General features: G+C 42.7%; 1 protein-coding gene across 1 annotated transcript in view; it reads right to left on the bottom strand.

Annotated features, from left to right (window-relative positions):
- WWOX (WW domain containing oxidoreductase) overlaps positions 1-23,338 on the bottom strand; it is a 973,507-nt gene that overhangs the window by 677,501 nt on the left and 272,668 nt on the right. Inside the window, exons 7-8 of the mRNA XM_068529195.1 lie at positions 15,030-15,215; positions 9,314-9,578 (exon numbers count right to left, since the gene is read on the bottom strand). Of these exons, the coding sequence (XP_068385296.1) occupies positions 9,314-9,578; positions 15,030-15,215 (451 nt within the window). The remainder of the gene's footprint in view (positions 1-9,313; positions 9,579-15,029; positions 15,216-23,338) is intronic.

The raw sequence follows: 23,338 nt of genomic DNA on the forward strand, positions 1-23,338 counted from the left end.
CCCTCTACTGCTTCACTTTCCTTCTCCCCACTCTGGCGAGGCTGGATAGGTCTGCATTTCACAAACGGTATCCCCACATGCTCACAAATCAACTGCAATACAGTTAGAGTTACTGAAAGTTTGGATCCTGGGATCTGAAAGATGCACAGAAGAATTCTGGAGCTGAAAGAGTACCTTTGGAATCTTCTAGGCCCAGCATTTTCAATAATGAGAACAATGGCCAAAGGAGCAATGAAATGGTTTTCCCTGAAGTCGAATGTACTCAATTGAAAGGGCTGTTTTCTGTCCCACAATCATGTCCTGCCTACAGTTTTTGGCATTTAAATGTCTATTCTTTTATAAAATTATGGTGACAGTCTATGGTGGTGGATTTGTCTTTCATCCAGAGTTTTCAGAATAAAGCATATGAGCCTGGATTAGTCTCCTTTTTGAAAAATTTCCTTTCAAATTACACTGTAAAATCCAAAACCCATGGGACAACTAATCTTGGTTAAATGACTCATTTCACAGATAAGAACATGCAGGCCCAGAAAGGGGATATGACTTGCTCAGAGACACACAATTGCTTGATTACGGCAAACTCTAAAACTACATTCAAAAAGCCAAGATACAGGGACTTCCCTGGTGGCACAGTGGTTAAGAATCCGCCTGCCAATGCAGGGAACACGGGTTCGAGCCCTGGTCCGGGAAGATCCCACATGCCACAGAGCAAATAAGCCTGTGCGCCACAACTACTGAGCCTGTGCTCTAGAGCCCGTGAGCCACAACTACCGAGCCCATGTGCCACAACTACTGAAGCCCGTGCACCTAGAGCCCGTGCTCCACAACAAGAGAAGCCACCTCAATGAGAAGCCCGCGCACCGCAACGAAGAGTAGCCCCCGCTCGCCGCAACTACAGAAAGCCCGCGTGCAGCAACGAAGACCCAACGCAGCCAAAAATAAATAAATAAATAAATAAATAAATAAATAAATTGATTCCCAACCCACACTTTAAAAAAAAAAAAAAAAAAGCCAAGATACAAAGACGTAAACCCACGAGCGTGGAGCCTGGCACTTAGTAGGTCCTCAGGGAAGATGAGAATACATCTTCCACTGATGTTCAATGTATTCGTTTCTCTCAGTGTAGTAAGAAGGGGAGAGTGTGGATTTCAGCGTCTGAAGAATTCGGAACCCCAGATTCGAGTTCTCCTTATTGCCGCTGGAAAAACACTACCTTCCGCCTCACGAGGAAAAACCAACATGCCCGGTGAGTTATAAGAAAATCAATGTTCACAGAAGAAACGTTTCAGAAACATCATCGCAGGGCAACACCAACTCCTGGCATCTGTTTAACCGTGCTGGCCTCCAATATCGAAACTGCGCGGCAGCCAAAAATCATTGGAAAGAAGTATGAAATTGGAGAAAAGGAAACTGGAGGGGGAGGATCAAAGAAGCCTCCACTAACTTAAAAGTAATAAAAGAGCTAGGAAGAGAGTTAAAGAGAGGCAATGCATTACCCAAGAGCCAGCGGGGACACAGAAGAAAAGGAAACGAGGAAGATAAAACTAGGGGAATTTCAAATCTTGGTTAAGTGTTCATTAAAAAATTTGTCACACGTATTAAGGCCAGATAGTCATTTCTTTCCCCCTCTCAGGCACTCATTCGGGAACAAAGGCCTAACCAGACTTAAAACACAGAAAAGCGAGGCAGAGAAAAATACAGCCATGAAGAGCCCTGGCCTCACAAAGCCAAGCATACTTTCCTCCTCCTCTTTGTTTCCAACAAGAAAGGGGGGACTCTTTCCTCAAAGCTAAGGGGTACTTAAACAGGCCGCCAGGAGGGCTTACACTATGCACTGTGGGTCCAGGCCTGGTTACCGTTCTGTATGTTGTCCAGCTCTTACTCGGGGTTGTATATGGTTTCTTTATGCCTAATATTCACAGGGAAAATTAGACCTTCTGTGACAGACACAGGGCCGTCATTAGGAGAGTGGGCATTTCCAAGCAATGGGAAGTAACACAACCCTTCCCTTGCTTGAAAAAATAATGATGATGATGATAAAAAATGTTTACTGCATATCTAGCCTACTCTGAATGCTATACACTCATGATCTTCTACTCTCAACGCAGGTCAACAACAGCAATACCAGTGAATGTTTACTGAACATCTAGCACATTCTGGATGCCACACATTCATGATCCCGCTCAATTCTCAACACGAGCCCATACACAAGGATGTTAACCAGGGTTTGAAGGGTGCCCGAGAGTTAGCATGGGATGGAGCTGGGGTTGGATCTGAGAGCTGCCCGGCTCTAAAGTGTTTCTTTCCCACGCCTTGCTGTTCTCCTTACGTCTCTTCCCTCCATACTCACACCACTGGGTGGATCCCTCGTGTCTCTCCTGACCAGGGGTTCAGGGACGGGGGGCTGGGTTCTGACCCCATGGACCAGCTGTGTGACTCTAGGAGCAGGGGATCCCCCTAGCCTCATCCGTTTCTGTACCTACACCTTCTGAACTGCAATCCCCTGCCCACCTCAGAGAGACTCATGAAAAAGAATGGATTCAATATTGTCATTCATTAAGCACCTAATCGTCTTTCGTTTATTTATTTACAAGTATTTACTGAGCATGTACCTTATGGACCAGGGATACAGTAGTGTGAAGGCAAAAACAACACTTTCAAGACGGACACTAAACACAAAACTATGGGAGTTGTTTCTCTAAATTGCATTTCTGTTAAACGTTACGAAGAAGAAATTCTGGGGTCCTTCATTCATTCCCCCGGCACATATAGATGGAGCGTTATGATACATCAGACAGTATCGCATGATAAGCACTGGCTCTTATGAGAGCACAAAATGGAGGGTCCTGACCAAATCTTGATCTAAGGAGGCTTCCTTGAAGTGTGATGTCTGGATTGAGTTTGGAAGGACGAGCAGAAAGTAACTAAGCATGGAAGGAAAGGTGTGTTCCAGACTGAAGAGCAGTGCACTTCGGCAACCTGGAGAAGGAAGGAGAACGGCGCCGGAAGTGGCTTGAGGTAAAGCTGGGTGAGTGGAAGGGGACCAGATAAGGCCAGGTGCCTCCCATTTAATTCTCACTTGCTTTCACAATGACCCTATAACATAGACAGCATTCCCATTAGACAGATGAGCAAGCTTTATGTACACCTGTTCAATAGGGCCTGCTCAAAAGCCATTATCCTACCCTTTTTCCTTGCCATCAGATCTTGCCTCCCACCCCAGAAACACAAAATGCCAAAATGCACTCTTTCAGCCTCCCTTGTACCCGGGATCTGGACGGGTGGCTCAATCCTGGCCAGTGGGAGCTGAGACGTCTACGAGGGAGGACAGTTTTGAGACAGAATGTTCTCCTCCTTGATAAAGGAGGCAGGCATGCAAAGAGGGGCCTCATCCCTCCCACCCTGACTTCAGACTTTATCACACAGGATGCAATGGTTGGTGTTGCTGCAGCCATCTTATAATCATGAGGAAAAAGCCAAGACAATCACAGAGGAGCTGCCTCAATATTAGCTAAAGAAGCCCCTGGCTGCCAAGGGACTTCTGGATATATGAGAAAAACAAACCTCTGATACACCAACCACTTTTAACTGGGTGTTGAGTCACAGTCCAAAACATCTAAACTGATGGTAGAAAATGAGCCTGAGAGAGGGTGAATCATTTCAAAATTATACAACTAAAAAGAGAGGGGAAACCTGAATTTTGAACACATGCCTAATGATTCTAAATCCTATGCTCTTTTTCATTCGACCATATCCCTTAGACTTCAAATTGGGCAAACACTGTAAACCTTAAAGCTCTGGACAGAATCGAGAGATGATGAATAAAACCAATGCTAATGATAATCCTGGAAAGTAACAAGAATGTTTGAGGCTGCGGGGATGTGGCTTCGGCGAGGGGAAGAACCCACCATGGAGGCGGCGGGGGTGGGGGGTGGGGGGAGGGCTGGGTTTGCAGAAAAGCCCACGTGTGGCGCAACCACAGAGAGGTCCTAGGAGTCTGGTTTTCTGACATATCTGGCCTGGCAAGGGCAAGACAGCCAGAGAATTCAACCCTCACTCAGGAGTCTCAAAATATTTAGATTAGTGAAGAATATGCTGAAATTTCCACTTTGAAAATTCTATTTCCTCCTCCCAAACGCAGAAAAAGGCCCCCGCTTTTCTACTCCAATGTAACAATAAAGATTCAGACAGGGAGTTTTGTCCTTGATAGTATCCAGAGTGTAGTCAGCTGCAGGTATTTAATGGGGAGGGGTGGGGGGAGTATTTTTCTAAAATACTAATTTAAAGAACAAATCAACATCTATTATCTCCTTCATTATGTTTTAAATTGTACAACTATAAATCACCCTGCAGCGGGTTATTCAAGGGCAGAATTACCAGGCTTGGCTTTCCCGAAGGTTAGAAGAATGACACTGTGTGCTTCTTCCAGCTATAATTTATAACTTTGCAACAGAACCAGCATTGCAGGCCCATCCATTAGCAGGGTAGCTGTGCATCTGTTAAAACTCAGCACAATGACTGGCTTTGCGCGGCCTCAGGAAATGTAACCCAATCGTTTCAGAAGTTCGACAAACTTGAGCCCTTTTTTTTTTTTTTAATGTAAAACGATTTGAAAACGCGGTTCCCTAAAACATCTGCTAAGCTCTTGCTACCCTAACACATGATACTCTTTCTACCCTTACCTGCCATCTCAAACATCTGGTTGCACAAAACACCCTAAGAGGCACGTGAGGGGGCTCAGCTTCAAATTTACATACTGATGGCAAAAGGCTGGCTTGGACCTAGGAACTTGAGCTAAGATGTTGTTTACCAGCACTGCAAGCTTATGCGGGGGAGAAAACGGGGAGAGGGTTCATTTCATAAAGGTGCTTTCAAACATTTTAAAAAGGAGACACAACCACAGGACTGGATCGATGTGGCAGGGGCGGTGGTGTATTTGACAAAGAAAATGAACTTGAACAAGTAGCTGGCAGAGGGTCTGCCAGCTGATATTTCATTTTCTTGAACAAGTTGCGTAAGTTCCCTATGCATTTTAACTGCAAAATAAGGGGAGTGATTCTAACGTCAAACTGCTGTAAGCAATAAATGAAGACATATGTGCTGATACATAAAGCACCACAATGCCTGGCCTTACCTGCCAAGCTGCATCTTACTTGGGTGTATGGCAACAATAGCAAATAGCCAAACCTACCTTTAAAAATCTCACAGCACAGATCACCAGATAATACAATATGCCTGATTTTGTGAAATAAGCCCCAGAGGGTAATATGTATGTATGAATACATTACATACACTAACATACAATATATATTAGTGCATCCATATGCAAAATGTAATTTTAGAGTATTTAAATAAACAGCAAGCTAGAGAGATGGGAAAATAAGCATATGACACACATATGATGGATGTGACTTCATAACTAGAAGGCATCCAGCAAAGTTTAGTTTCCTTAAAGCAAGCAGCTACGGAACCCTGCATCTTTTTTAAAACAATACTTAAGACAATCCTATTCCCATTTTTATCTATTACTTTAATTTTATTATAAATTGGAGGGAAGAGGGAAAAACGCTTTTCCCTCCGAAACCCCCATATACCTGTCCTGACCTCTGTACCACAATAGGAAGAAGTGTCAGAGACATGGCTCCACCAGTAGGGGTCACTGTGCTGAGAATTAATCCCTAAGAGTTTCTCATTAGTGATTATTATACTGCAGGTGGGCAAAATGGAAAAATTAATTAATTTCAAAGTGATAATGCATTTACAGCAACAATTAGAAATGTATAACTGTAAAAGGGCAACATTTAAAAGACAGATTACATTTAATAAAGTTGCACAAGAATATCCAATTGTAAAATTACTGATCTGCCACAATATTCCTTAAAGAGGCACTTAAAATAGCCTGACTCCATGAAGGGTGACCTAATTACTATAACTAAAATCACTGCAGTCACAGCAAGTCACAGCAAATAAAAAAGGGACGTTGATATTAGAATACTGCTGTTTAATACTTAAGGGAGCCAGCTACAGCGGAGAAGGAAGGCAGGGCTCCCAGCACAAGGCTGGTTGTGTTTCTTGTTTCCTTGACCTTGCGCAATGGAATGCACACTCCAGCAACCCTCAGGTCAAAAGGAAAATGCTCTGTCTGAAGTGAAAGGCAGAAAGGGCAAAGATGAAGCACAAACAGAACACTAGCCATTGGGAGAGGGGAACCCTGAATCTATGCTCAGGTTCTCCATGAGCATTTAGGATCCAACTCCTACACGGGGTGGGAATGGGGATGCAACCACATGGCTTAGGTCCAAAAACATGTTCACATTAAAATGGCAGAAGTGCGCCCTTCATCCACAAAACAATGTCTTATTGCGGTGGAAGCAATGCCAAGCCCTGTATGGAAGGACAGAACATGAGGTTGGATCTGTAGTTCAGTCTGTCCTACCAGTGAAACAGTAGATCGCAGGTCTATACTGGTACTGAGTCCTCTCCCACATACAGAGTCCTACATTTTCATCAAAGAGAGGTGACTGGCCGTGAGTTTGCCAAGTCCAGGGCTCCCGTTCCACCTCTTTATGAACCTCAGTCGTATGGAACTCTGGGGTCTAAGAAACCCCACCAAATACCTAAATATATAAAGATATGACAGACCTTGAATCCATTACTGTCGATCCTCATGCCAACCTTTATCGCCATTTTGGTTACGAGGGAACAAGCTCAGAAAGGTCAAGTGTCTTGCCCAAGCTCTCCCAATTCCAAGGGTAAGAGCTGGGGCTTGACCGTCAGGATCATAAGCAAGAGAGTCAGTAGGTCCACTGTCCCAGGCAGCAGCTTTCTCACAGTTGCCACCACCAGGAAGCCATGTCAAATCCCTTTTCTAACATAGGCTAAGGGTTTATGTCCCCTGCCCTTTTATGGAACATTCCACCACTGCCAATACAACTTAACCAAATCCGGGGGGTTTTTTGGTGACGTCTCCACTTCTCTCCAAACCTTCTCAAGGGTTATCTGCTCATTTTCCCAAACCCCCCTCTCACCCAGGGCCACAGAGACCAGTTCTTGTTTTATATGTTGCCCAAGACTGCTCCCAGCGGGCACTTTCCCACTGGGAGCACTGGGGACCAGGTTGGGGGGTGGCCGAAGCCTCTGTACACTGGCTGGTGAAGGAGGAGGAAAAGAGCCACTTAGGCTGGGCATCGGGCATCACTGAGACCAGATCCCGGTGTGGTGTGCATTCAGTGGGGACCTTCTCCTAACTCCCTGTGCTGCCCAGCTGTGTGGTGACACTCTTGCCTCAGTTTCCAACTCCACGCTCTTGTTTTCCCGTTGGCTTGAGTCTCGAGCACAGTTACCAGCCAAATAGCAATATTCTGTGACCACAACACGGTTGCCTGCCTGACTTAATTTGCTGGCACTTTCAGAAATCCTCGTTATGTCCAAGGAGCAGACAATCCAGCCTGACTCGGCTAAACACGTTTATGTGTCGTGTTCACGTTAACTATTAGACAACGATCCCCTCCCCAAGAAACAAAACCATTCACTCCGCCTTTTACTTTCCCAGAACTAGTCTTCTTCTTCCTCCCACCTGCCCTTGCCCAGGGTTTTTCAGCCCTGTGGTCCCATCGCAGAGTAAGAGTGGCTATCATTTTCCATCAACAAGCCCTCATCCACTGGAGACCTCGCCCAATGGTGAGACGGTTTCACCGCCCTCCATCATAGTCCTTGTGGTCACAGACCCGCCTCAGTTCTCTCCCTCCACATTCCTGTGATTAGAGAAATTCCAGAAGAAGAAAAAGCAAGACTCTGATGTCACAAAAGGAGTTCCTTAGCTTCCACCAATGATCAAACACAAGTGAGAAAACTCAAGACCCAGAGATTACAAATCACACGCGATGATTGGGCTGTTGGTCCTGAAGGTACAGGGCCAGCAGAAAATGAGAAAGGACGCTGCTCTCTCCTCTCCCCCTTCATAAACTTGAACAACAGCTTATCCATGGTACTGTCAATGGCGCTGACACCAGTCCAGGCCCATATTCTCCCTTATCATCTCTACTGAAGGATCCAACTTAAGACAATGAGCCGAAATCATGGTCAAAGTTGCCCTCGCGGAGAACCGACTCTCACGCAATCATGGACAGCCTGCCGATGGGGAAGCTTCAGAACCCTGGGACGCAACACGCTTTCTAGTTTTCCACCCGCCTTGGCCTTGGAGAACTGCTCTCCAGAGACCCTTCCACTTCTTCTGTTCTTTAAGTATTCACCTCTTGGATTGAGTCTATATGCTTTGCATAAGAACCACCTGGTTGATTAAAATTAAAAAAGCACTTACTTACTTTCTCCTATGCAGGTCAAAAGATTTTCCTTGCAGCTTTAAAAGCCATCCACAGACATGAAGCTTAAGGATGGTGGGTGGGAAGGGCTGCAGGAGAAGGCAGCACACTGTATGCAGAGGCTATGGGATCATTTGCCCAGAACATTGGAGGTTAATGACTTATGTTACTCCTAAAAGCCAAGGTGTTTCTGAGGATTACATGGTAGGTTTGGTTAACTGGAACACTGGTGTCCACTAAATAGGAAAACATTTTTTTAAAGGCCTGTGTTTTAGAAAAGTACCATACCAAATACATTGTGTAGAAATGTGCATTCTTCATTCAAATGACTTCCTCCTCAAACTTCTTTCATGGAAGAAGTTTCCAGATACAGTTGTTATAGGACCATCAAAAACAGAAAGAACTTCACACTTACCTTTGCGAACATTTCCAAATCTAATCACAGTCGTGTGATTCACCCAGAAGGACTTACCTTTGGAGAAGTAAAGAATAAAGTGCACCTGTAGCCCAACAAAGGATTCTTCCAGGAGAGGTTTACACCCATTAAAAGAAGAATTTAGAACAACAGATACAGATTCTCAATGCAAACAAAGGAATCACATCTGCTAATAATTCAAAAGGCATGAATCCATGTTATTCACCTACTAACAAAAAACAGTTTTGAAGGACTGTGCTTACTGGAAAAAAAAAAAAACCACATCGAAAGCAAACAAATCATCTCCATGAAGACATTCAGCCACATATTAACACAATACTGAAAGAGCACGCCTTCTCTCTGGCCCTCCAAGACACCTCTAGAGAAGCAGATGCAATCTCAAGTCCACTGAAATGTGTCCAAGAGCCCTAACAGGCCTGATGCTGTGATGACCGAGACCCGACTCATCCTCACAAGAGGTGAGAGGCGCAGAAAGCGCGTGTGCCTGGGTTTCTCTAGGACCCTTTCCGTAAAGGCGCGCTGGAGGTGTGTGCGGCGACGGCGGCAGTTCACTTACCATGGACTTGGTGAAGGGTCTGGCCAAGGTGAAGAGCAGCGTGTACACCCACCAGCCGCGATGCAGGGAGGAGTACATCATGTTCCCGGGGTGCACCGCGTTCGACGTGACCCCGCGCGGGGACAGGCGGCGGTGCAGCTCGCTGGAGAAGAGGATGTTACAGAGTTTGGACCGGTTGTAAGCCAGCATGGCCCAGTAGTCATTTTTCGATGGAGAAAGGCGGCTAAAGTCTAGTTTCCCAGAGGAATCGTTAATATCTGTAAACCTTAAACAAAACAAAAAACAAAAAATATGATACGAAACGGCCAGTCTCTGACTTCTGATATAGCGTTGTGTTTTTATTAGAAATCTGAGAAAAACTATGCAGAGATGATTGAAAACTCAATTGGGCAAACATCGAAACAAAGTCTCCTTCAAAACAGACAATGGTGATTTCACGATATAAACCAACTGGGTCCAAAGGCACACTTAATAAAGGCCCAAACTCATAAATGGAGCAGTCTTCACATGCTGAAGCCCCACTCCACCACCCCCTGCCTCTAACATATATTTTTCAAAACCTTCAACAGGAAGTTCAAGGATAATTAAATTAAATGGAAAAACATCTTAAGTAAAGGGCTGCTGCTTTTGGAAGCAGAAACATATCGCATTCCTAACCTTTGACAGAGTTTTCCTGGGTTATTTTAGCCAATGCTTGTGTCCTGTATATTTTCATTCGAGCATCCAAGTAAATATAGATGAGCCTTGCTGCCTCTAAGACTCTTTGGCAGATTAAAAATTAATGATTATAAAGGAGTTATAACCTTGGTGAGGTGCCATCAATAGTCTTATACGTTTAAAAGATAAATGTAAACAAAGCCAAAATAAGTTCTGGCAGAGTCTAATGTTTTTAAGTATATCCATGCCATGGATATACACAAATCAAAGTAAGTAGTTGATGTTTTATAATTGGGTCTGATGGAGTCGTTAAACACCAGCTGTTTGTTTCTTTCCTTTCTTTCTTTCTCCTTTTTTTAAATAACAACAAAGTAGTGACTTCCCTAACAAGCAAAAAAAAGATCATAACAGAAGGAATTTTCTAGACCACAGTCTCATCTTCATTAAGGACCCCTTGGAGTTTGCTTCATTAAATTAACTCTGGGCATTTGCCCCGAGTAATAAGGGAGCATAACAAGGGCACTGGAGACAACCACTGTGGAAGAGGAAAGCAAAAGGTAAAACGAAAATGATGGAATAATCTGGTTGTTCCTTAAAGGAGCAGTTCAGATGGAGCTATGACCAAGAAGAGCATCCCAGGGGCAGACGAAATGCATGTCTTAATGGAAATTAAATACCCCTTCTCCAGGACTCAGTCAGTGACATCCCATTTCTGGTGTTAACCGACCTTGCCGAGCCGAAGTCATCAACAAAGGTCATGGCCAGAGACGCTGGCGTGGATAAGGCAGTGAGACTCCGAAACGAATCATCCGCTGCCTGTTTCCAAGTCCCCAGACCACGGGAAGAGCCCAGACTTCCGAGCTTAATCCTCTGAGGCAGTGAAACTTAGCGGGAAATTTGAAAATTTATGGGAGCCTTTTTCTGGTTGTCATAACGACTGCCGGCGGGGGCCGGGGACAGGAGATGTCCTGCCACGCACTCGGAGCCTTGCTCAAGGAAGATGGCCCCACTGGACATTCAGGCAGATGAAAGCCTGTGTGTAATTATCTGAGCCTAGAGCCGAGCTGTGCTTTACACAGATGCACAGTTGTAACAGCCGCTGAATTTCCAGGAGCAGCGTGCCACAACCATGTAAATGAGGAATGAGCGCGCTTTGGGATTTTTATGGGATTGGGTGGCGGGGAGGTGAGGCTTGACCCGAGGCTGGTGGCATTTGAGGCTGCAATGGCGCACACCTGTTAACAACCCACGTGTGCGAGGATCCCAATGGAGGGCTGGGCTCTCTGATGACTTACCTTCCCTGAAGTCCCTCCCAAGCACTGACATGTTGGAACACACGCTATTTTGCTTCACATTCATTTTTTTCCTTACATTACACGTAAGCTAGCACACTGAATTACAACATATGTATGCAGGGAGGTTATATTATTGATATGTCTTAATTTTATTTCAAAATAGTAATAAGGTGTTACAGAAGAGTTGTCACCAAAAAAAAAAAAAAGGACTGTTGAGTTGAGGAGGCAATGATCTAAGCTATGGCCCAGAAGTTCTACCTGCTCTGAGTAGAAAAGAGCATCCAGGATTTAGACAACATCTAACAGGTACGGGACGAATATAGCATCCTTCACTCACTCTCCATTTCGCTTTCATCGGCTTTCTTGGCATCCTTTGTTTAGCCCAATCCAGCTCAGGTGTCCACTTCTTCCAGGAAGCTCTCCCTAACTAACTCTTCCACTGCTTGCTGTCACAGTGCTTTCTAGGGTGGCAGTGAGGGATAGACTGAAAGAAGCCACGCAGAGTAGATGGAAATTAAGTATCCACTTTCTGGGACCTGGTCCATGCTATTTCTATTGTTCAAGGACCTGCCACCCTGCAACGTTAGCAACAAAGCAAGTCAGGCCACCTTTGTACCTTGTGCCTCTGTCCTTACCATACAGACTGCAAGTCATTTGTTCATTTGCTTCCAACCCTAGACTGTGAGTTCTCGGGAGGTGGGCAGTGAGCTCCTTGAATGTTGCCTATGACACACAGTAGGGCCTAAATTCGGGATTTAGAGGACTGAAGTTTGATCGTGGGTTTGCAAATCCAAACTAAGAGCCAAGTTTCCTTTATTACAAAAAGCTTTGTTTTGAGCTTTGCTCAAAAGGCAAATTTTACCATTCTGTTCAGAAGCTTTATGTTCTTCATGAACATTTGCATGTAGCACTTTCTAATGTTTAGAATGATTTCCCTGCTTTGGCTTTTAAGGACAATGCAGAAGTATATCATGACCTGGGGAACACTGGGTAGATTCAACCCTTAAGAGAAGGTATTCACTCCTAGTCCCCAACCTAGAAACAAGGCAAAAACAAAAACAAAATCCACCATGATGAGAAATTAGATGCAACCAGGTTGAAAGCAGGTTTGGAGATGGAGAAATGGCTACTAGATATTAGGCCCGCCCTCTGCAAACAGCCCTCCCCCATCAGCGGACCCCTGAGTTCCTGACCTGCTGATCTCCTGAGCAGCACACTCATTTTTAAGGCCTGATTAGCTTGTACTGACAGTCCTCCAGGGAGGAGAGAGGGTGGGCGAGCTTTTTGATTCCTCTGAGCCGGGGCCTGCTTCCTGAAAAATGACCGCGCTCACCTCTCAGCTCAAGAGGCAGCAAAACAAGTCTACAAAAGCTGCCTACCCTGTTTTCAAGTTGAAAAATTGACAAAGCTAAACAATAACGTCTTAATAGAGTTATTCTCCTACCAGGACACTCAAATGTTAACATGTGCTCTCTGGACATTAACATCTGCTGTTTGAGAGGACCTCTATCTTGTATTTCTCTATATACTGCTCCTTTATTTTTTTAAACTGAGGATTTTTAAATAACCCAACTAAAATAATTAGGCTGGATTCTATGTAGACAAAAGCCAGTATGTTCAAAGAATAGGACTGAATTTGCATCAGAGGCTGTGTGTCTCTGTGTGTGTGTGTGTGTCTGTGTGTCTGTGTGTGTGTGTGTGTGTGTCAACTTGGCACTCAACACAGCTGCAGCCATTTACAGCCCTTCAGCCAATACTCCACTCTTTTCATTCCATTTTAATTGTTATCTGAAAATTTTTTTCACAGCAAGGAAGTTCTCATTTTCATATGATGGATTTCAATTCACTTGCTCTGGTTCCAGATAAGTAACTAAAATACAGGGAAGACTCAGGGAGGCTAAAAAATATTTTGCCTTGGGGCAGTCTGGTATAATATTTTCTGCAAACATCGGACTTCATTTTTCCCCTAACAGGGGGTCCTGACTCCAACGAAGAGATTCCGCCAAGGTTTATGGAGGTAATTAGATATCAACCCTTCCGTTTTACGACATGGTTTAGGGCTCTGGGTCCTTGAGCAGCAAGTGAGTGCTTTCCCAGGACTGCCCGCCCAGTATTCACTCGGGCTCTGGGGTGCAACACAAGTGTAATAAACAAACCAGCTTGGGAGAATTAACATTTTGTAAAAACACCCTTTAATACGGGCAAGAGGTCATCGGGAAGTAGAAAACCGCTGCCCGTCGCCAGACAGGAGCGGGCCTGATAACACCCACTTCAGGAAGACCTGGTCTGGAAACTACAATGGATCGAACTCAAGAGACCAGGGCCCTGCCTTCCGATCCATCTTTTAAATGAAATCAAGATTCAGATCTCCAAGGTAAGCGCGAATTACACTGCAGTTAAGGAGAGAACAAAGACGTCCCATGAAATACTATTTGAGATCCAGATTTACAAAGGGAAGAAAGCAGCTGACAATTCCACAGAATCTCCCATTAAATACCAGCTCATTTAAACGTATCCCGTGGTGCCCTCCACATCTGGCAAACGACTGGGGCTGGCAGATTTATGTCCGGAGCTCTCTCCCCATCGCCCCCGCAGTAGCCTCCCTCACGCCTGAACAAGGCCACTCCACTTTCACGAACCCGGTGTGATTTGCAAAGATAAGGATGTCCCGATTTTGTTACCACCTAATTACGAGATGTTTCATGTCTTTTAACGCAGGGGAGGATTATTACCGGCATTTTCCTTTCATTTCGGCCGTCATAAATTTCAAATGGTAAAACTAAATCTATCTGCAGTGTGTCATTTCAACCATAAGCCCCTGTGTTTGGGAGTGATAAAGGGTTCAGACTAACCCTTGGCTGGTCTCTCTCTTCCAAGTCCCAGGGGTTACATTTTATGGAAGCATGATTTAAAAAAATAAGCTTCATTCTGGGTCACTAAAACATTTCAGGACTTAAGACGAAGAGAAAAAAAACAGGCCCTTGCACATTATTTTTCTCCAGCTACTTTGGTAGGAGTGAAAGCTCCCAACCACACCAGGAAAATCTCCCTAACATGTATTAAATCTAGCCTCACCCGGCAAGTCCTTTATCTTCTCAGGGTACCTCTCTTTAGACAAAGTTGTTTATCCAACTCTAGAAATAAACATGCTGAAAATACGAGGAAATTTTCAAATGTCTTCTTAGTCGACTGAATATTCTCCTAATGGTTAACAGAAAAGAAGTGCCATCTGATGTTTTAATTGAAATTTTAACCAAAAGAGTCACGGCCAGATTTCTAATATGTTCTAACTACAGTACTTCCCTTTCTACAATCACACAGCTAATGTCTGCATTGAATTCCCTAATTTCTCATTATAAAACAACTGGATTTCACCTTGCAGTTTTTAATTGCATTGTTTCTCCTGCTAGAATAACTGCGCATTCTTCTTCATGAGATGGTGAAGTTGGTGAATGACAAATCAATAAAGGTCAGGAATTCAGATTTAATCAATTATTATTCCATCTCAAAGCAAAATCAATGAGGGACCTGAAGTATAGTTACAAAAACAATCTACCTTGCTGTCGACACTACCCCCAAATAATCGCCCACCATCACGCGCACAGACACACAAAAAAGACCTCGATAAATTCAGTAAGCCAGGTTGAGTACACACTTTCTGGAGCAGGACTAATGAAAATTATTTTCAAAAAGAGAGGCTGGGGGGACCAGCAGCTGGTGTGAGGAAGGCGGTCACGTGAACAGAACATCCAATTCTAACCCACCTATGGGACTCCGAGGAGACCACGACGACCCGGGCAGGGGCTGAGCGGCACAAGACGTCCTGGAGGAGCTGGACAAGGTAGAAGTGGCCCAGGTGGTTCACCTGGAAGGTGGTCTCCAGGCCATCTTTCGTGAGGCTCCAGGGGAGAGCGAACACTGCTGCATTGCACACAAGCACGTGAAGTGACCTGAAAAAGAAAACATCCGACGTTGTGCAGATCGAAACGCTCTGAAACCAAGGCTGATCCACGCTCCCCCGGGAATAACCAATTCTTCAATATCTTCAGGACTACAGACAGCTGGAAATAGGGTGCCCTAGAAGGTCGCATCTGAGACCATTCTGCTCAGGAAGGGCTTGGACTCTCAGTGAGCAACTGTGCTGGGCTGCTGGGGACGAGGGGGTTCCTGGGATGCGGGACTTTCAGTGCCAAAACCGGGACCATACTGGGCAAACTGGGATGAGCTGGTCACCCAGGTTGGAACACAGGTTCTACCGCCTAGTTGAAGCTGTGCTTCCTTAGCTCATTCAGTTCTCAGCTTTGTCATCTATAAAATCGAAACAGCCCTTAAAGTAAGACATAAGGAATAAAGGAGAAAGTGCGCTGTGAAAAAGCCAACACCAGACCAGCACTTACTAGGTATTAAGTAAAACATACCAAGGTGGAAATGTTCTGTCTAAAGAGATAGGCACCAACTGTTCGGATATATTCCTTTTAGAAGTCAAGTTAAATCTACATTTTAGAAGTCAGCTTGGGGATAGGTAAGTGGAGGTCTGTTATATTTTCTCTTTGTTTGCACATAATTTCATAATAAAAAATTTAAAAATAAAAGCCTTTCATGTGAATCAAAATCCTAAATCCTAATCAAGAAATTGTATTTGTAAGAAATCATCCTAAGGTACTAATGAGAATTGTATAAAGAAATATATTCAAGGCTATCCACAGTGTTTGTAATTGCAACATAAGAGCAACACATTACAAGTAAACTAAATGTACAACTGGGGAATCGTTAAATGAAATGGAATATATGCATATGATAGAATACTATGCAGCCATTAAAATAACAAATCTATTGACCCTGTAAAACATTCATGTTTAAAAACAAAATATATAATATTGTATGATCACACACACACACACAGACACACAATGCTAATGAAAGATAGACAAAAATGTTAACAGTCATTGCCTCTAGGGGTGGATGGAACCCAAAGTGTCTTAAATTGTTTTCTTTCTGAGTTTATTCATATTTATTTTTTCCATAATTAACATGTGCTGTCTTTATAATAAGAAAAAAATGCCATAAATAAATGCTTTGTAGGAAGAAAAAAAAAAAGCGTTTCGGGAATTTAGCTAACACATGAAACACGAGAAAAAGAGACGGTACGGTCTTACAGGACCACTGCTTTAAGAGATAAAAGATCAGCGTTTTGTCCCAGATTCAAGCAAATCACCAAATCCTCTGAGTTTCTGATTCTTGCTTGTAAAATAAGGGGCTGGAAACTGATGGTGTTCAGATTCCACACCAGTGGCATGGAATATGTGATATAGGAAATGAAATATTTCCTATCTTTCATTTTAAAAAACTTAAGTGTTCTTTTCATAGAAACTTCTCATAGACCTATTACTACTGCAATAATCTGATTTTGTTCCATCCTCATGGAAGAATGTAGGTGAAGAATCGTGAGCTTTTAGAAAACAAATACTGGTGCGCAATAAAGAAAAGCCTATCTAAAAACTAAAATAATCTGTTATCTAAATAAAGTTTAAAAAAAGGCAAAAATTTGCAATCCTATAAAGAACCCATATTTTCACTACGTAAACAGTGTTTACAAATCAACAAGAAAAACCTATTCTGAGTCTAACAGAAATACTGACAATGATATTTTTAAAATTCATAAAACTTGATTATAAAATAACCAGCGCAAGAGGTAACGTGTTCAACTCCACCAGTAGCAAAAGTTAAAATGAGATATTTTCTGCCTATTAAATTAGCAGATTTATTTATATTATCATATTGTTATTACCTTGTATAAAGCTGGCAAGACTATATATTCCTACCCCGTGGATATTAAGTTGAAAACATTTATCATGAGAATTAGAAATGTCCACATTATTTCACCTAGTAATCCTGTTTCCAAGTAGTGGGTTACACAGGGGGCAGTGCAAAGGGCAGCAGCTCATACCTCTAGGGAGGAATAGTTTATCACTGATAAAGTTTAGAACTGCCACTGCATGATGATCATAATAAAAAGCAGAGCAACGTTTAGTAATTTTACTATTGTTTTGTTGTTTTTTTTTTTTAATAAATTCATTTATTTATTTATTTTTGGCTGCATTGGGTCATCGTTGCTGCACGCGGGCTCTCTCCAATTGCGGCAAGCGGGGGCCACCCCTCACTGCGATGCACAGGCCTCTCATTGCGGGGGCTTCTCCTGCCGCGGGGCACGGGCTCTAGGTGCGCGGGCCTCAGTAGTTGTGGCACGCGGGCTCAGTAGTTGTGGCTCGCAGGCTCCAGAGCACAGGCTCAGCAGTTGTGGCGCACGGGCCCAGTTGCTCCGCGGCATGTGGGATCCTCCCGGAGCAGGGCTCGAACCCGTGCCTCCTGCATTGGCAGGCGGATTTTGAACCACTGTGCCAGCAGGGAAGTACTTATTATTGGTTTTGAATTTTCTACAAACAATGCTCCCCCATTTTGCCCGTGCATGGGGCAGACTATCCCTACAGCCACCTGCTACCCCCTTGATATGCCACTGCTTCTGTAGGGGATTAAATGGTGAACCCAAAAGATAGGTCCACTAGGAACCTGTGAATGGGACCTTATTTGGAAAAAGGGTCTTTACAAATGTAATTAAGTTTAGGACCTTGAGATGAGATCACGCTGGATTAAGGTAGAACTAAATCCAATTGACAAGTGTCCTTACAAAAGAAGAGAAAGGCAGAAGACACACAGAGAAGGCACTGTGAAGTCAGAGGCAGAGAATGGAGAGATGCATCTACAAACCAAGGGCTGTCAAAGAGTGCCCACCTGCACCAGAAGCTAGTGAAGGGCACAGAATGGACCCCTCCTCAGAAGGCACCAACCCTGCAGACGCCTTGATTTCAGACTTTTGGCCTCCAGAACTGTGATAGACTGAATTTCTGTGGTTGTAAGCCACCAAATACGTGGTAATTTGTTACAGCAGCCCTAGCAAACTGATACAGTTTCCAAGATTCATTCCCATAGAACTCCTCAAAATTTACATAAAAGCTTATGCATAAGAATGAGTAATAATTATATATAAATGAGGTAGAATTATAAAATTGTATATGAACTAGAAGCAACTTAAAATCCAACAGAAGATAAGATAAATCAGCAAGGATTAAGTCAGAGGTTCCCCAATTTCTCAAATCAATTGAAAAAGGAGGAAATTAAATGTTATGTGCGCAATTCATATCCCTTCCCAGCACCCCCCCCCCAAAAAAAGATTTTTATACGTACGGTCAGCAAGACAGGAAATACAGAAGAATGTTAGCTCTGGATGTGCAGGATATCATTAGGTTGCTTAGTTCTTTTTTACTGTTTTTGTTATTTTCCAAATTTTCTATATAAGCATGGATTTCTTAAAAAATTACTGAGATGTAATTCACAAACCATACAATTTACGCTTTTGAAAGTGTGCACTTCACTGGTTTTTAGTATGTTCACAATTATACAAGCATCATCACATTTTAATTTTACAACATTTTCATATCACCCAAAACAAGCCCTGTATCCATCAATAGTCAATAACCGCTCCCATCCCCCAGACACCATTAATCCGCTTTCTATTTTATAGACTTGCCTATTCTGGATATTTCCTATAAATGGAATCACACAATATGTGGTCTTCTCGTGAACAACTTTTCTCACTACACTTAACGTTTCCAAGGTTCATCCATGTTGTAGCAGGTATCAGTACTTTGTTGCTTTCTATGGCCAAAAACTATTCCACTGTATGGATATATCACATTTCATTTAACGATTTGCCAGTTGATGGACATTTCGGGTTTTTTTTCCCACTTTTCAGCTATTAGGAATATTGCTGCTATGAATAGTCATTTACAAGTTATTATGGAGACATATGTTTTTATTTCTCTTGAGTATACATGGAGAAGTGGAATTGCTAGGTCATATGGCTAATTCTATGCTTAACTTTTTGAGGGACTGCCAGACTGTTTTCCAAAGTATGGTTGTACCATTTTACATTTCTACCAGCAACGTATTATGATCCCAATTTGTCCACATTCTTGCCAATATTTGTCATTAAAACTGTCTTGGGTTTTTTTGTTTGTTTAATTTTAGCCACGTTAGTGAGTATGAAGTGGTGCCTCACTGTGATTTTTATTTCCATTTCCCTAATGACTAATGATGTTGAGCATTAGTATTTATTGGCAATTTATGTATTTATTGGCAATTTGAATCTTTTCTTTGGAGAAACATTTACTGTCTATTCAGATGCTGAGCCAATTTTTAAGTGAGGTAATCATCTTTTTATTATTGAATTATAAAGTTCTTTATATATTTTGGATACAAGTCTGTTGTCAGATATACAATTTGCAAAATCTCCCTCATTCTATAGATTGCCTTTTCACTTTCCTGATGGTGTCATTTGCAACACAAAAGTTTTAAATTGTGATGAACTACAATTTATATATATATTTTTTTCCTTTGTCACTTGTGCTTTTGGGGTTGTATCTAAGAAAGCATTGCCTAACCCAACATCACAAAGATATATTCCTATATTTCTTCTAAGTGGTTTATAGTTTTAGCTCTTACATTTAGGTCTAGAATCTATCTTGAGCTAATTCCCATGTATGGCAAACACAAGCAATCTAACTTCATTCTTTGGCATGTGGACATCCAATTGTTCTAGCATCATTTGTTGAAAACACTATTCTTTCCCCCATTGAATTGTCTTGGCATTCTTGCTGAAAATCAACTGACCACCTGTAAGAGTTTATTTTTGGACTGTCGATTCTATTCTGTTATCTATATGACTATGCTTATGCTATGACCACACAGTCTTCATTACTGAAGCTTTATAGTCAATTTTGAAATCGGGAAATGGGAGTCCTCAACTTTGTTCTTTTTGCATCTATTGACATGATCCTTTTTTCCACTGATATGATATATTACACTGATTAACATTCAAATGTTAAGCCAACCTTGAATTCTTTATATAAATTTCACTTAGCCATGGTATAAATTTCAATCCTTTTTATATATTGTTGCATTTGGTTTGCTAGAATAGTGTAGAAGATCTTTGCATCTATATTCATAAGTGATACTGGTCTGAAGACTTCTTTTCTTGTGACGTCTTGAGTGGAGAAGTATTCCCTCTTCTATTTTTTGGAAGAGTTTGCAAAGAATTGATATTAATTCTTCTTTAAATGCTTGGTAGAAAGCATGAATTAATCTTAACTAGAAAAAAAGAAACCACTGTTTCTTCTAAAAAAGTATTCGTGCAAATCTCATTATCACTGGGCAATGGAAGTCTCACAGGGAAACTGTCTCATTCTTTCTGTTGTCTGATCTATTTCCAAATCATCACCTATCTAAAACCTAAAAGTGGTGATGTAGTTGGGGTCAGCTGAATATATGACTTACATATGGGCACTTTGCAGGTTGCATCTCAAATATTTGGTCCACCTTTTCAGAGTTGCTGATACTTTTTTTTTTTCTTTTTTTTGAGTGTTAAGTATGGGTTAAGCACTTATTAAGAGCTTTGTGTACATAAGAACCCTAGGTGACATGTTTATTATCTCCATTTTATGGTCAGGAAAAAAAGCAATTAGAAGCAAACTTCCTATAGTCAGAGTAAGTAACAGAAACAGGTAAAATAGGGACTTCCTTCGTGGTCCAGTAGTAAAGAATCCGCCTTCCCATGCAGAGGACACAGGTTCGATCCCTGGCTGGGGAACTAAGATCCCACATGCTGCAGAGCAACTAAGCCCGCACGTCTCAACTAGAGACCCCGTGTGCCACCAACTACAGAGCCCACGCGCCACAACTAGAGAGAGAACACCCGCACACCACAACTAAAGAGAAGCCCATGGGCCACAATGAAGAACCCACGCATGCCACAACAAAAAAAAAGATCCCGCGTGCCACAGGGAAGATCCTGCATGCCACAACGAAGACCCGATGCAGCCAAAAATATAATAAATAAATAAATAAATATTTTTTAAAAAGAAACAGTGAAACTCCTTATCAAAAAAAAAAAAAACAGGTAAAATAAGTAAAGAAGCGAATAAATGAATAAGAACAAAATATAACAAAATAAAAAGGTCCTCTGACTTCAAGGACACTACACAGTACCTTCTTTGTTAGATACGCTCCCTAGAATATGGCTAGAGTCAAGTGCTGAGAGAAACTCTAGCTCAGCCATGTTATGATACTTACCTGTAAACTGAGAACAGCCGCATGCACCCTACCCAAAGCTGTGACGGGCAAAGCCCCAGTATCTTGCTAGGTACCTGCCAGGCCTCAATGGTTATTACTCCCTTTGTCTCTAGACGCTTCCTTTTTATCCACAAGAGAAAATAAAATTCTCCAAAGTTGGTTTTTTTCAGTGTTTCCCTATTTTTGAGACAGCCTGGGCATTTGGAATGTTGGCTCCATCTCTCTCAATAACAACTACCTTTATCCTTGCCTGCACATTGTCTCAAGGAATTGCAAACAGCATCAAACAAAGAAACTTGCTATACCTAAGACCTCAGCCTGGAGGCATGAACCCACAGAGAACCTGGGAAACCCTTTCCTCTTTCACCAAATTTTAATACGCTTCATTAATGTTAATTGCACAACCCCAGAGGCAAAATATGTACCACGTACCTAAAGCTTGTCCCCTCTATTAATTAAAAACAGGCTTATGGAATATGAAAGTATAAAGTGCTAAATTTTTTTTTTTTAATTGTAAAGACACTTAATTGGCTTGTACCAAAGGAAAAGAATTCCTTTTACCTCACTTTAATGAGGTTTTTATTATTCAAATGGCATATTTTGTTCAGTTTTGACTAAAAGCCACTGCAATTCAAAAGGCTCTGAGATGATGAATATTTACAGAATATCAAAAGGAAAGTTCAAACTATAAAGACAGAATGGAAACAAAAATAGTATCATTCCAATTCCAAAGTTGGTGCTATTAGTCAGCATTTTCAGGGACTGATTTTTTTTTTTCCTTCTTCTTCGATGGATTCTGGTCTGTAAGGGGTAAGTGGGGACCCGACAGGTTGACTTCTGTGTGTATAGAACTGGTGATTCCAATAGAGGGGAGCGTGCTTGTTCTCTGTGGTTCTGATACACCCATGGAGAAAGCCTCTATGCTTCTCTGTTGAGTGCACCCTGGATATTCTCTGAGCCTGCTGGGGATGACGATCCCATCCTCCAGAGCTAACACATTCCCTGGACCAGAGGACAACTGTTCAGTGGTAAGGAGGGTGGAGTTCCAAAGATTCACCAATGGGTATGGCTGCTTGTCATCAATGGGAGTGACAAGGGACCAAGATTTCTTATTTTTTTTTTGGCTGCACCACGCGGCTTGCAGGATCTTAGTTCCCCGACCAGGGATTGAACCCGGGCCACGGCAGTGAAAGCTCAGAGTCCTAACTACTGGACCACCAGGGAATTCCCTAAACCAAGCTTTCTAGACAGTGTAGCCGTAAATGATACTTCCTACTGGAAACAGCAATGAATGGTGGTAACAGAAAGGAGGCTGAGCCCAAAGGCTGTCACTAACCGGCTTTAGACAGCTGATCTCCAAGTTTTCTTCTCGGTCCCCTCCTTCTCATTTTAGGTACAAGTGACATAACACGTTATTTAGTTGCAGGTGAGCATCCTTCAAGCGTGCCATCCATTGACGACCCCCTCTCTTTCTGCCCTCTTCAATCTCTCCATCTCCACTGCTGCCTATCAGGCTAATCAGATTGTTCAGACCAACAACTAAGAGAAAAGCAGGAAAGAAAGTGGATAAAATAAAAGTGGAAGAAAGGAAGACAGACAAGAGAGAGAGGGCTGGAAAGACAAAGAAATGCCTGCTGGACACTGGGGCTCTTTCAAGTTGCACTGAGCCTTCCTCTTCCCATTTATAGACCATAGTTTTGAAGTATTCGTCTCCATTCATAATCTCCTTCCTGGCCCCAACCTCTCTTCTTACCACCAAGCTGACTGAGTTCTGCCCCATCACCATCCAGAATCTCTCAAAGCTGCCTGGGGAGCAGTGGTGTCTCAATCTCTGTGTCCAAGGACCTCCCCTCTGTTGAAACTGGACTTCTCTGTGGCAATGGACCCA

Source organism: Eschrichtius robustus, chromosome 19, assembly GCF_028021215.1.
Source record: "Eschrichtius robustus isolate mEscRob2 chromosome 19, mEscRob2.pri, whole genome shotgun sequence".
In the NCBI taxonomy this organism is placed as follows: Eukaryota; Metazoa; Chordata; class Mammalia; order Artiodactyla; family Eschrichtiidae; genus Eschrichtius; species Eschrichtius robustus.